This window comes from Eschrichtius robustus, chromosome 15 (assembly GCF_028021215.1).
Source record: "Eschrichtius robustus isolate mEscRob2 chromosome 15, mEscRob2.pri, whole genome shotgun sequence".
Lineage (NCBI taxonomy): Eukaryota > Metazoa > Chordata > Mammalia > Artiodactyla > Eschrichtiidae > Eschrichtius > Eschrichtius robustus.
In genome coordinates this window covers 15,451,426-15,465,234 of record NC_090838.1, presented here as the reverse complement: position 1 = coordinate 15,465,234, position 13,809 = coordinate 15,451,426, and the positions used below count along the sequence as shown (strand labels likewise).

The following is a 13,809-nucleotide window of genomic DNA, read 5'->3' as shown; positions in this document are numbered from 1 at the left end:
AATTGTTTCTAAACCAGTTCACCTCTTCTTTCCTAATTTTTTGTCGAAGAATACTTACAAAGCAAAGAACAATACTATGAAATACTTTGAAAGCTAGAAATATGTAAATCATGTTTATTATAGCATACTGTCAAATATATTGTGTTTAAATGTATGATTTGGTTGGCTCCATTTTTTTTTTTTTTTTTTTAACACTTTGCAGGAATGTATCAAAGAGTAGGGTAGAACTAACTTAGATTTAAAAAACTAAGTGCTGACCACAAGTGTAATTCCTTTAAATCAGGTGATGATAGAACATTTAGATCTACAAATTGGATTTTGATTTTTTTTGAACTCAAAGTCTCATGAAGGTGTGGCTAGAGATAGTTACTGTAGTAGGTATTGGGTATATGTGTAAATTCCTTTATATCATCTTAAAAACCCTTAGAAGTTTACAGATAAGGGGCGGGATTGAACCTGGGCCCATGGCAGTGAAAGCACTGAGTCCTAACGACTGGACCGCCAGGGAATTCCAGAGAATATATTTTTTTTTTATAAGATATCTTTTTTATTTTTTTAATTTTTATTTATTTATTTATGGCTGTGTTGGGTCTTCGTTTCTGTGCGAGGGCTTTCTCTAGTTGTGGCAAGTGGGGGCCACTCTTCATCGCGGTGCGCGGGCCTCTTACTATCGCGGCCTCTCTTGTTGCGGAGCACAGGCTCCAGACGCGCAGTAATTATGGCTCACGGGCCCAGCCGCTCCGCGGCCTGTGGGATCTTCCCAGACCAGGGTTCGAACCCGTGTCCCCTGCATTGGCAGGCGGATTCTCAACCAGTGCGCCACCAGGGAAGCCCCAGAGAATATTTTTAAGTGATGCTTAATTTATTGAAAAGATGTTTTTCTTTTATGTTTGTTTATAAGTCATGATACCTCTCATGTATAGGTAGTATGTATGTTTGAGTTCTACCATATAAGACTGTTGATTTCCAAGTTAACTTTAGTGATTTTTAACATGTATATATTTTAAATATTTTAAAAATATAAGTAACAAATGGGAAATATTCAGAGAGTATAGAACTATAAAATGTAAAATAAAAATCATGCATACCCTTCTCCTGATGTGACCACTGTTAATGGTTGTGTCACTCTTTCTGATTGTTTCCTGTTTTTACAAAAGTGGAATGATAGAAACACTGTTTTCACCTTGCCTTTTCACTTAGTATCCTAGAATTTTTTCCATGTATGCATAAATACATCCATTTCATGCTTTTTAACAGGTGTATAGTTGATAATATTATGTTTTTTTAATCGTAATTCTGATTGAGAGAAGTTTTAAAGTCTAATGGATAAGATGATATTTATACATTTAAAAATCCAAATTAAATGCCATGAGAATTGAGAAAAAGATGACTTGGGGGAGGTTTTAATGGAGAAAGTGGCATGTGAGCCAAACTTTAAGGGATTTGTAGGATTTGCACATGAAGAGATAAATGGCAAAGAGCTGTCCAGGGGACTGGAATAGCTTAGCAAAAGGAAGGTTGGGGAACAGAGTGATGGTTTATGCTTGGTTGGTATGGAAAAGAGCACGGAGCTTTTGAGGTCTTGATGGTGTTGAATCCTCTGCCATTTTAGTAGCTTTGTCTATTAGGGTAGGTAAATTGACCACAATTTCCGTATTTGTAAAGTAGGAATACAATACTTTGCTGGATTGTAATCAGAATTAAATATAATGTGCCTAGTGTCATCTCTGGCATAAAATCAAGTGCTCAGTACATTCTCTTGTTCTCTTTGGGGGATGGTGTCTGATAGAAATTAGTCCAAAGAGGTTTATGCTCATTTGGAAATCAGTTTTTTTTTTTTAAATTTCATATACTACTTGTCAAAAATATGGTTGAAATAATAAGTGATGTTAGGTTTAAACAACAGCTTGGACCCTAAGTCAGTTAACTTTCTGGAGAGTAACCCCCTTTACAAGCTGCAGTTTATAAATGTTTTGTTTAAAAGTGTGTGTGTGTGTGTGTGTGTGTGTGTGTGTGTGTGGTGGGGGGGGTGTCCAAATTGTACCTATCCTTCAGGGCCCAGCTTAAATACCACCTGCTTCACATGGCTGCTTGTCATATTGTTATTTTGTTAAACTTATTATGGAAATTTTCAAGCACAAGTAGAATAGTACAATACACCCTTGGAGACCTATCATCCATATTCAACATTGTGTGAAATCTTTATACCCATATTTTACTTTTTTGAAGTATTTCAGAGCAAATCCCAGACAGTAGCCAGTTTAAGCATAAATCCTCTTACTGATGAGAACTTATTTAAAAATGCAATCTTCTTGCTATTATCACAGCTAACAAAATTCCTTAATATCATCTAATACCCATTCTATATCTAGATTTCCCTGATTTTCTCAAAAGTTTTTTTATAGTTGGTTTGTTAGAATCAGGATTCAAGCAAAGTGTATACAATATATTTGACTTTTAAGTCTTTTAGTGTATATAATAATCCTCCCTCTCCTCCTCTTTTAAAATTTCATTGATAGTGAAATGAGGTGAATTTTTTATTTTTTCCGTATTCTAGATTGGGCGATTGCTTCCTTGTGTTATCTATTGACTTTGCTCTCTCTCTGTCTCATATTTCTGATAAATCAGTATTTAGATCTAGCAGCTTTATTATTAGATTGATGTTTACTGGGGGTTTTTTTTAGGCAGTAATTCTTCATTGGTGGTACTGTTTTGTATTACATTATGTCATGAGGCATATGATGTCTGCTTGTTCCACTTTTAGGGTGATGGCATATTCGATTACATATAAGAACATTAATTTAGAAATACTGCTTTTGGGGGACTCACTTCATAATATATCTTGGACATTTCACATGTATTTTGGACTCATTAGAGCCACTTTGCGTTATCTAATAATTATCTTCATTTCCATCTAAGTTATTTGACCTACTTCTCTCAGGTGATATGTAAAAGCATGAAAAACTAGCGTTGATTGAGGTTGTTTTAGTGTGTAGATCTTCTCTAAACAGTACTTTGTTTTTCAAAGGAAAAAAAAGAATTTCCATAAGCAGTATTTTATTTCTTAAACCAAACCAATTGAGAGAATGCCTTGTAATATAAGAGACTTTGTAAGGACTCAAATATATGGTGATTCGCCTTTGAGAGAATTCTAAGGAAAAAAAAATACCTTGCCTTATATTTGCATTACATAAGTATATATTTACCCTATTTAGTCTCCTTGAGAAATATGATATCTGAGATTGATCCTCAAAGAGCTAAAGTATTCTTGCACATAAATATTTGGTAAGCATTTATTTAATGTCTTAATGCCGGTGCTGAAACAATCTTAATTTCTAATCTTAGTCAGAAGATTTGAGCTAGGGTCTCTGAAGATTTCTAGTTTCTGGGAGTCTGTATATTGATAACACATTTTTTTTGCCAAGTTTTATTCAAAATGTAAAATCTGACTTTTCCTTAATATAGTCAAGTCAGTTATACAGTACTGTTCTTAATGCTGGTAAAACAAGTATGTAATTCCCCCATGAAAGTACATGGACAAATGAGTAGCAAATATCAAAAAAATATTTATGGCTACTGGCTTAGCTACCACCTGAGTGACTTGTCCAACACCACTAGAAAAGTGTGTGATTCAATTTGTACCCCCAGATAAATAACGGATTACTAGGTGTTGATGGTGGTTCCTAGAGATTTTTAATATTAAGTCTGTGAAGGCTAATGGTCTACCAGAAATACTTAAACCTGGATTTACGTTTACCTTTGTCATATGGATAAGAAAAGACATTGCTAAACAAATGAATTTTGTTGGAAAATTTGCGTGATTTACTATGCTGAAGAGACTAAGGTATTCTTAAGGACTTTAGTACCTGTTTTCAATGGATACCACTAATGCTCAATGATTATGTTCACTAAAAACAGTCCAAGGAGTATGACTAAGAATATTTTGTAAGCAGCTTAAGTTACTCTTTGTGTGTATTGACTTATGTGAATCAATTAAGTTTTCATGTAATTTTTAAAAAATTTATTTATTAGGGTGCCACAGGACTTTGTTGCTGCACGTGGGATCTTTTAGTTGGGGCATGCAGGCTTCTTAGTTGCAGCATGCAGACTCTTCAGTTGTGGCACGCTTGAGGGATCTAGTTCCCGGACCAGGGATTGAACCCGGGCCCTCTGCATTGCGAGCACGGAGTCTTACCCAGTGGACCACCAGGGGAGTCCCGGTTTTCATGTAATTTTGTTATTTTTGTAATGGATGCATGAGGTAGCAACAGCCTCCAGGTGTTAGAGGACCAGTTTGGAGAAGTAGTGCCAATGGGAAGTTGCACTCATTTTATGTTCGGTAAATGTTTTCAGTTCTACAAAAAGTCTGAGGAAAAGTCTTGTTTACGTCTCTATTAAAATGAGCATTGTGTAATAATATATATGAAGGCATTTATAAACAGTCACTATCCAGATGTTAGATGATTTCATGATCTGAATTTACATTTCATAAAATATAGAATGATTTTTTTTCATTCAGTATATATTGAGCATTTTGGTGGCTAAGACACAGTTCCTAGCCCCTTTAACTCCAGAGTTTAATTACTACTATGGCTTTAAAATAGAACTAATTATAATACTATGAAAATGTAATTGGTGTTATATGCTGGTGCTTTAATACCATTTATTGTAGCTTTAAATGGTTTTTGCCCCCCAACCTATTTTTTATGGTAGGCATATGGTAAGGAATTGGATCAGATGTTACCTGAGAAAATAATGCATATTCTTGGTTCATTACACCAACTATTTGTAAACCTTTTGGCTTATGCATTAGTTAATATGAAAACCTACAAAACCTAACCAAGTTGTTATTTGAAGTACTTTATCTGTTTTTCTCACATAATTAGTAAAAATGTTGTCTACAGAAAAATTAGCTAATACTGTTAAATTTTAGAACTTAATAAGACACCCTTCTTTTGCTAGGAAACATAACCTCAAAAACTATTAACTTTTTAATTTAAATTTACCTCAAGATTACACATGGTCTTGTCCATAGAAAAGTTTCTATTATGTATTTTCTATGTTAGCAAATTCTAATTGTTTAAGGAAATAATATTGGAAAACTTCATGGCTTAATAATGCAGACCAGGGCTTCCCTGGTGGCTCAGTGGTTGAGAATCTGCCTACCAATGCAGGAGACACGGGTTCGAGCCCTGGTCTGGGAAGATCCCACATGCCGCGGAGCAACTAGGCCCGTGAGCCACAACTACTGAGCCTGTGCATCTGGAGCTTGTGCTCCACAACAAGAGAGGCCGCGATGGTGAGAGGGCTGCGCACCGCGATGAAGAGTGGCCCCCGCTTTCCGCAGCTAGAGAAAGCCCTCGCACAGAAATGAAGACCCAACACAGCCAAAAATAAATAAATAAAGAAGCTTTAAAAAAAAAAAAAAACTTAGATTGCAAGGATCTTCTTTAAAAAAAATAATAATAATAATGCAGACCAAAAAAAAAAAAAAAAAACAATGAAGACAGACTTTACACCCCCAAGCAGTATAGTGTGTACTATATAATTCTGGGATACATTTTCTTCAAGGGAACTAGTTAGTTCAGTATTATATAACTGATAGCTAGATACTCCATTGCTTGTTGAAAGAAGAGATTGTTCCCTTTCTCCCTTAGGTCTAACCATGCAGGGGAGAGTTGTTAAATTATGTCCAGATTCTTTTCCCTTGCCATCAGGTGACACCAGCGCAGAAATTTTAAGAGTCCTTAGTGGCATATGTGTGACCCCTACCCCTGCAGTTTCATTATGGTTAATATGAAGGTCATTGCAGAAGAATCGAAAGTGTTTATTTTCTTTGTATCTCATTGTTTTGCCCACTTTCTCCTCCATTTGCGTTCTCATAGTTGAAATAAATGATAACACCTTAAACTGAAAAGCTGAGCTTGAGTCTTGCTTTGTGAGTTTTGTTTTGTCTTGTTTTTAAAGTCTTTTCCCCATAACCCACCCTGTTCATTGAAAGAAAATAATAACCTCCATTTAAACGTAATCTGAAATTCCCGTTCATTATTAAAATAAAAAATGTACATGGTGAGAGTATAAATGAAAAGGTTGAAAGCAAAGCCCTGATGCTTAACTTTGGGTTTGCTCGAGTTTCAGAGTGAATTATCTGCATTTGATTTTTTGTGGAACAGTTGAGAGTAAATGCACTAGAGCAGAGGTCAGCAAACTTTGGCCTACAGGCCACATCTGGCCCACCACCTGTTTTTGTTTGAACTGCTCTCTAGAATTGACTTCTAGAATTTTTAATGGTTGGGGAAAAAAATCAAAAGAAAAATAATATTTTGTGACACATGAAAAATATGGAATTCAGACTTCACTGTTCATCAATAAAGCTTTATTAGGACACATTCGTGCTCATTCATTTTCTTATTGTCTATGGCTGCTTTTGTGCTACAGATGCATAGTTGAGAAGTTGAGGGACCATATGGCCTGTAAAGCCTGAAGTGTATACTGTCCGGGTCTTTACAGAAAAAGTTTGTTGACCCCTGCACTAGGGCATGATTCACCACAAAAGTATGTGGATCCATATAGCTAAGAGACCTCTGGCATTTATCCAGAGTTTCTTTAACTTATTACCTTATCTATTTGGACCACAGATGAAAATGTAGAAGTAAGCAAAGAAGGGGCTTTGGTAAAGCTCTGATGCTTTTACTCCTGAGAAGATTTCTTAAGTCTACTCCTTTTTTACTAATAAAAATCTTCTTTCTCTCATTCATAGATTATACAGATTTATTGTAATAAAATAAAAATTGTGATTTTTAATATTTTTAATAGTTACACGATACTTTATAGATGTGTTATATCACTTAACTATTGTGAGACAGTTATGCAGCTTATAATTTCAGGATCTGCAAGCAACACTGCTACAAACATCTTTCTACATAAAACTTTTTTGTATTTAGGTTTTCTTTTTAGGATTGATTTTCAAAGTTGGGGAGACTGGCTCAAGATATACGAACCTGTATATATGATGCCAAATTGCTTTCCTAAGAAAGGATTGTAACTTTAGAATGTGTTTTTTTGTTTGTTGGAGGTAGTTTCCTTCTTAGAGCTTATTTACTCTTACAAGTCTACCACACTCATCTGAGGCTACAGATTACTACAAATTAAAAGCAACCTAATTAGAAAGGTCAGAAGGGATACTGTATGTTCAAGTCAAGTGATGTTTAACCTGACAAGAAGGCAGGAGGCTGAAATACTAACAGAAGCATACAAGAAACACAAAACATTGAGCACCCCAAGAGTCTAAGGAAGTATCAGTTCTTTCTTGAGTAGTATGTAATGATGGTCTTAATAATAACTAGTTATTTGTTGAACACTTTTTATTGCTCACAAAACACTTTTGGATACATTATCTAGTTTGATCTTCACAGCAGATAAGTAAGATTTAGAGGTTAGACAACGGGCAAAAGTTAAAACTCAAACTCTTATATTCTGAATCAAAATCACATACTATTTGTACTCTACCACATTATCTTAAATATAAAATTTGTCCATTATTTCTTCAGGATTGCAGAATAATGAATCCATTTTAGAACTATTTCCATCCTAAATAATAAGAATCTTATGTTTTTGGCCCTAGTGGAATAATTATCTTAATAAGGACAGTCTGTCCTCAGAGGATACAGATAAATAAGATGTCACATGGGAGGTTTTTTTTTTTTTTAAAATAAATTTATTTATTTATTTATTTTTGGATGTGTTGGGTCGTAGTTTCTGTGCAAGGGCTTCCTCCAGTTGCGGCGAGCTGGGGCCACTCTTCATCGTGGTGCGCGGGCCTCTCACCGTCGCGGCCTCTCCCGTTGCGGAGCACAGGCTCCAGACGCGCAGGCTCAGTAGTTGTGGCTCACGGGCCCAGCCGTTCCGCGGCATGTGGGATCCTCCCGGACCGGGGCACGAACCCGTGTCCCCTGCACTGGCAGGCGGATTTCCAACCACTGCGCCACCAGGGAAGCCCGAGATTTTTTTTTAATGACTAATTGGTGTGATCTTTGTATGTTGAGCCCAGATTTCAGGGCTTAATATCATTTAGTGTATGTTCATAAATTGAATTATGAACTCAGAATTATATGGCTGCGTTGTCAAGTTGGTAGGATTTAAATTTGAAGCGTTCTTAAGAAATTAGAACACCTCTTTAGGTGATTGAAAATATCAATACATGATTCCTGATAACATGTCAGCAGTATCTCAAAGCTTTCAAATGATTGGCCATTAGGTTTGGGAAACAGTTGATGGCTTGGAAGAAGTTGAGGCTGTAATGGGATGGGAAATCTAGAAAATACAAGGTCTATAAAATGTAAATTTTAAAGAAAGTGAAATCACAAATGTAAATCATCTTAAGAAAAAATATAAAGGACATCGAGTCTAGGGCAATATGGAGACCCTAGGAAGTACTTAAATAGAAAAATAAAATGGACCTTGCCCAAATTTAGGAAATTTTAAAGAAACAAGGGAAATCAAAGATGGTTTGAGCAGACCATACTAGACATTAGAGTGAATTGCGTCATGTGAGATGTAGAACTTTGATTGCGTGACTGAGAAGTGTAGGACACATTTGGACTAAGATTCCTTTACTTATCAGATAATTGGGGGCCCCTCCAAACTATATATGTATTTATGGATGTACAGTTGTTCCTCGGTATCTGCAGGGCATTGGTTCCAGGTGCCTCCCCAGCCCAATACCAAAATCTGAGGATGTTCACGTTCTTTGTATAAAATGGTGTAGTATTTGCATATAACCTGTGTGCATACTAGGGTATACTTTAAATCATTTCTAGGTTACTTATAATACCTAATACAATGTAAATGTTTTGTAAATAGTTGTAAATACAATGTCAGTGCTATGTATTGATAAATAACTGTCAGCCCTCAGGGAATTTAATTCCCGGCTTTTTGGAACTTTCTGGAATTTTTTTTTTAATACTTTTGATCCCTGATTGGTGAAACCTGCAGATGTGGAACTCATGGAGATAGAGGGCCAACTGTATAATGTTGTGTGATAAAAGAGTATTTTGATCTCAAACTGGGTTTTGCTTTAAATCACTAGGTGTCATGATGGTATGGCTAGAGATATTTTTTATAGTAGATATTGGTTGTACATGTAAATTGGTTCATCTGCATATGTTATCAAACCCATAATGAAATTTTTTCTTTACATGGGCATATGTGTTTTAAAGAAATTGAGAGGAAAAACTAGTCCTTTGTACTTATGCACATACTTAGCATTTCTGGTGCTCTTAATTCCTTCCTGATTTGAGTTTCCATCTGGTACCCTTTTCCTTTAGCCTAAGAATTTTTTTAAGGGAGTTTCTGAGGTGGAAGTCTATTTAACAAATTTTATTTTCCTTTTATCTAAAAATGTCTTTTAGCCTTTATTCTTGAAGGATATTTCCATCAGATAAAAATTCTAGGTTAGCATTTTTCTTCTTTCAGCCCTCTAAAGTCTGTCCTTTTTATTCTGGTCCCCATTGTTTCTAGTGCGAAGTCAGTGGTCACTCATCATTTTTCCCCTTTTTGTAATGTTTTTCCTCTAGCTGCTTTCAGGATTTTCTCTTTGATTTTCAGCACTTTTATTATGATGTGTGTGGATGTGTGGTCTCGTTTTTGTTTTTCCTATTTATCTTGCCTGGGGTTCACTGAGCATCTTGAATCGTAAATATTGCTTTCATCAAGTTTAGGGGAATTTCTGGCCCATGTTTTTATTAATTGATTGTGGCGTTGGGTCTTCGTTGCTGCGCGCTGGCTTTCTCTAGTTGCAGCAAGCGGGGGCTACTCTTTGTTGTGGTGTGCAGGCTTCTCACTGCGGTGGCTTCTCTCGTTGCGGAGCACGGGCTCTAGGCACGCGGGCTTTGGTAGTTGTGGCTCGCAGACTCTAGAGCGCAGGGTCAGGAGCTGTGGTGCACGGGCTTAGCTGCTCCGCGGCGTTTGGGATCTTCCCGGACCAGGGATCGAACCCTTGTCTCTTGCATTGGCAGGCAGATTCCCAACCACTGCACCACCATGGAAGTCCTGTGTTATTTGTAGATTTTTTTGATGACAGCCATTCTGATAGTTGTGAGGTGATATCTCTGTTGTTTTGATTTGCATTTTTCTAATAATTAGTGATGTTGAGCATCTTTTCATGTGCCTGTTAGACATCTGTATTTCTTCTCTGGAAAAATGTCTATTCCGGTCTTCTGCCCATTTTTTTATTGGGATGTGTGTTTTTTTTGGCTGGGGGTGGGTTTTTTTGTTTTTTTTTTAATTGAGTTGTATCTGCTGTTTATTTTGGATATTAACCCCTTGTCAGTCATATCATTTGCAATTATTTTCTCCCATTCTGTTGGTTGTCTTTTTAGTTTATTGATGATTTCTTTTGCTATGCAAAAGCTTTTAAGTTTAATTAGGTCCCATTTCTTTATTTTTGCTTTTACTTTGTCTTAGGAGACAGATCCAAAAAATCATGCTGCGATTTATGTCAGAAGTGTTCTGCCTATGTTCTTTTCCAAGAGTTTTATGATTTCAAGTCTTACATTTAGGTCTTTAATCCATTTTGAGCTTTTTTTTTTATATGGTATGAGATAATGTTCTCATTGTTTTTTAATACATGTAGCTGTCCAGTTTTCCCAGCACCACTTGTTGAAGAGACTGTCTTCTTTCCATGTATACTCTTGCCTCCTTTGTTATATAGATTAATTGACCATAAGTGCATGGGTTTATTTCTGGGCTCTCTTCTGTTCCATTGATCTATGTGTTTGTGCCATTTCCATGCTGTTTTGATTATTGCAGGGAAAGGAATTATTCTTAAGGAAACCTCTGAATATTATAATTACTCTCACAGCAGATTATATGTTGCTTTGAGGTAGAACTGGATCACCACTTTAAAAATTTTTTTTATCATTGGTATAAGATGTACAAATAATGAAATTCTGAGAAATTTTGAGAAATCTTAAAGAAGTAGTGCAAAGTAATAATTTTGCAATAGGAATTACAGCATTTTTTTTAAAAAGAAGATAACTGGAGATTTCCCTGGAGGTCCAGTGGTTAAGACTCCACGCTTCCACCGCAGGGGGCAGGCATCCAATCCCTAGTCCAGGAACTAAGATCCCACATGCGGCGCAGCATGGCCAAAAAAAAAAAAAAAAAAAAGGTAACTGTATTTTAGTACGTGAGCTCACTTTTTCTGTTCTTTACTTTCCATCTTTTCTTTTGCGCAGGAAACTAGTAGGGGTTTCTTTTGGCACACAGAATAATCCAAGAACTGTTGACCCCAGGTTTCCCACTAATTTTAGTGTAGGTTGCTATGGTGCTCTATTTAGGAAAACCTGTCTTTATAGAGAAACGGATTCTTGTCCATCTCAGCTCATGCTATAACATCAGTAATAGCAGCAATGTAATAATATAAGAATAGTTGATGCAGTCTGTTGTTCAAATTTTTCTTTCTACTAATGTTTCTTTTTGTTATTCAACAGGTTTGATCTGTGGATGAAATGAATCATGATTTTCAAGCTCTTGCATTAGAATCTCGGGGAATGGGAGAGGTAAATATTTACGAATACTAAGAATGTATACCTCACTTTGATTATTTGAGCCATTGAGACTTGTTTTTTAACCATAAATCTCCTTGAAAATAGTGGTTATATCTTCCAAATGATGTGGGCTTTTGAAATCTGTAGTTGTGGGATTTTCAGCTTTTTTTTTAACTTTTAGCAGTAATTTTAGTGAGGTTATTTGTGTCTAGTTGATTTGATTGACCTGATTAGATAATGTCTTCTATTTTGGTAATGGACCATAATCACTTTGATCAGAAAAGAGCCTTCCTTGATCTTTGTCCTGCTGTTTTATATATGTATGCTATGTTTGCTTTAGCCACACTTAATTGTTCACTGTTCTTTCTTACAAAAATTTCTCCTTGTTCATTGTTTGCTTAATAAACTTCTAATCCTCTGCAGGACTCTACTGAAAAAGACTCTTAATTGTCCCATTGATATCTGCAGTAAAATTAATTACTTCCTCATCTGACTTCTCATGGATCTTTGTACATACTTTTATTATATTACTGGTTACAGTTTATTTGTTTTATATTAGTCTCCTCTGTAGATTGTTAGCTTTGAATGACTAGGGCACAGTGGGCACTCTAAAATTTTGGCTTTTATCAGTCCTGTTAATCTATGATTTTCATTGGGGCATCCCATTTAACCTCACCATTACATAATTTAAGACATCAAAAATACTTAGTTTTCCATATACTTAATGAATATTTAGAAAACTTTAATTGATTATGAAAACCCTTGCCGTCACATTTTTGTTTTGTCATGTTCTGTAGTACTAACATAGTGTGGACTTTGATAATAGAAAATAACCATGAACAGACCTAAGATGTGTAATTAACCGCTTGCTCCTGGAGATTATTTTACTTTGGTAGACCTTCATGAGACTCACTCCATCCAATGCTGTGCTCTTCAGATGCAGAAAAAGAGTCCAGTCACTCTTCTGGGCCACAAGAGGGCACCCTGCAGCTAGCTAACCCTCCCCTTCTTCAGAACAGCGTTTTCCAAAGAGTTTGTCATTTTCAGAGGACTGATTTAAGGGTGAGTTAAGGTGCTTAAGCATAAGTATTGCCAAAGTAAACTTGTTAGTCCAGCGCTTAAGGTAAAACTCTGGGCCCTAAGAAAATTTGAGAGAGGGAATAATTTTTTAGCTAAAAAAGAACCTTGCAGCTTCACTGCGGTGCAGTGGCGGCTTAGGTATTATTTACACTATGGGTGAATAAGAAGCAGCAGTTGAAAAGGGCTTTTGTTTTTTTCCCTGTTACTTGTTTTCTTTGGTCTTTAGAAAGCAGAATAACATATCTTAAAAGCAGGTTTGAACAGTGCTTCAGCCTAGTCTGTGACAAACTTGAACTTGATTTTCTTAAAGACCAGACAAAGTCACACCCTTACCTTGATTCTGTTTAGACCCCACGACACTTTACTTTGCAGATCTACATTGTGTATGTATTTACAAATTGGCTCTTTTTTTCTCCCTTTTTAAGTAGTATTTGACAAACCCAAAGACATGTTGGCAGTTTTAAAAATAAATGTCATGATCAGAAACAGTAGTTGAGAGAGTTTAGGTATTTGGGGGGTGGAGGGAGGGGTATTTGAGGTTTCTGGAGAAGAGACACTGGTTTTAATAGCATGTTAAATGATCTGAGCTTAAATCTAGGCTTTTCTTAATGGAAATGTCAGATATGCAGAGTAAAAATGGCTAGGGTTAGGCTGTCTGGTTGTTGGCAGGTAGCAGCAGGTCAGTGCTTCTGTGACCTTCATCTATTAAAAATGTATTTTTAAATAAGCTGTTACTCACTAATTAAGTTTTTTTCCTAACAGTTTACCAACTAATTCTGTTACCTCTAAGAGATAGCTAAGAAACCTATTGAGGTTTCTGTCTCTGGGTTCTCTCTCCCACAAGCCTTTCTATCTTTCCTCATCTCGCAGGCAGCAGGGAACCTTCTGGGATTTCCTTCTTTGCCTGTCTCTCTCTCACCAGTCTTCTCCTCCTTTCCTGACAGGTGAGGTTTTTTGTTTTATCCCAGAATTCATTCATTTTAATAACCTAAAAGCAGCCTTGAGTTTCTGGCTCTTGAGTTTTCTAAAATTGCTTGTTTATTTTTTTTAATGTGACATCCTTTTCTAATATATTGCCCTATCTTGACTTTTTCTTTAAAAATAAAGCTTTACTTATTATGTCTTAAGTTGCTGTAAATCTATAATGTACAAAGCACTGCATTACATACAGGGTTATTTT

General features: G+C 36.0%; 1 protein-coding gene across 5 annotated transcripts in view; it reads left to right on the top strand.

The window, feature by feature from the left end:
* Positions 1-13,809, top strand: part of PUM2 (pumilio RNA binding family member 2) — a 91,428-nt gene that overhangs the window by 9,472 nt on the left and 68,147 nt on the right. For 4 of the 5 annotated variants that reach the window (XM_068563967.1, XM_068563966.1, XM_068563965.1 and 1 more), the window contains exon 2: positions 11,493-11,561. In XM_068563967.1, coding sequence (XP_068420068.1) covers positions 11,511-11,561 — 51 coding nt within the window. In that variant the 5' untranslated portion in view covers positions 11,493-11,510. Of the gene's footprint in view, positions 1-11,492; positions 11,562-12,490; positions 12,612-13,809 lie in introns of those variants that run through there. The other variant, XM_068563968.1, reaches the window with a different exon arrangement.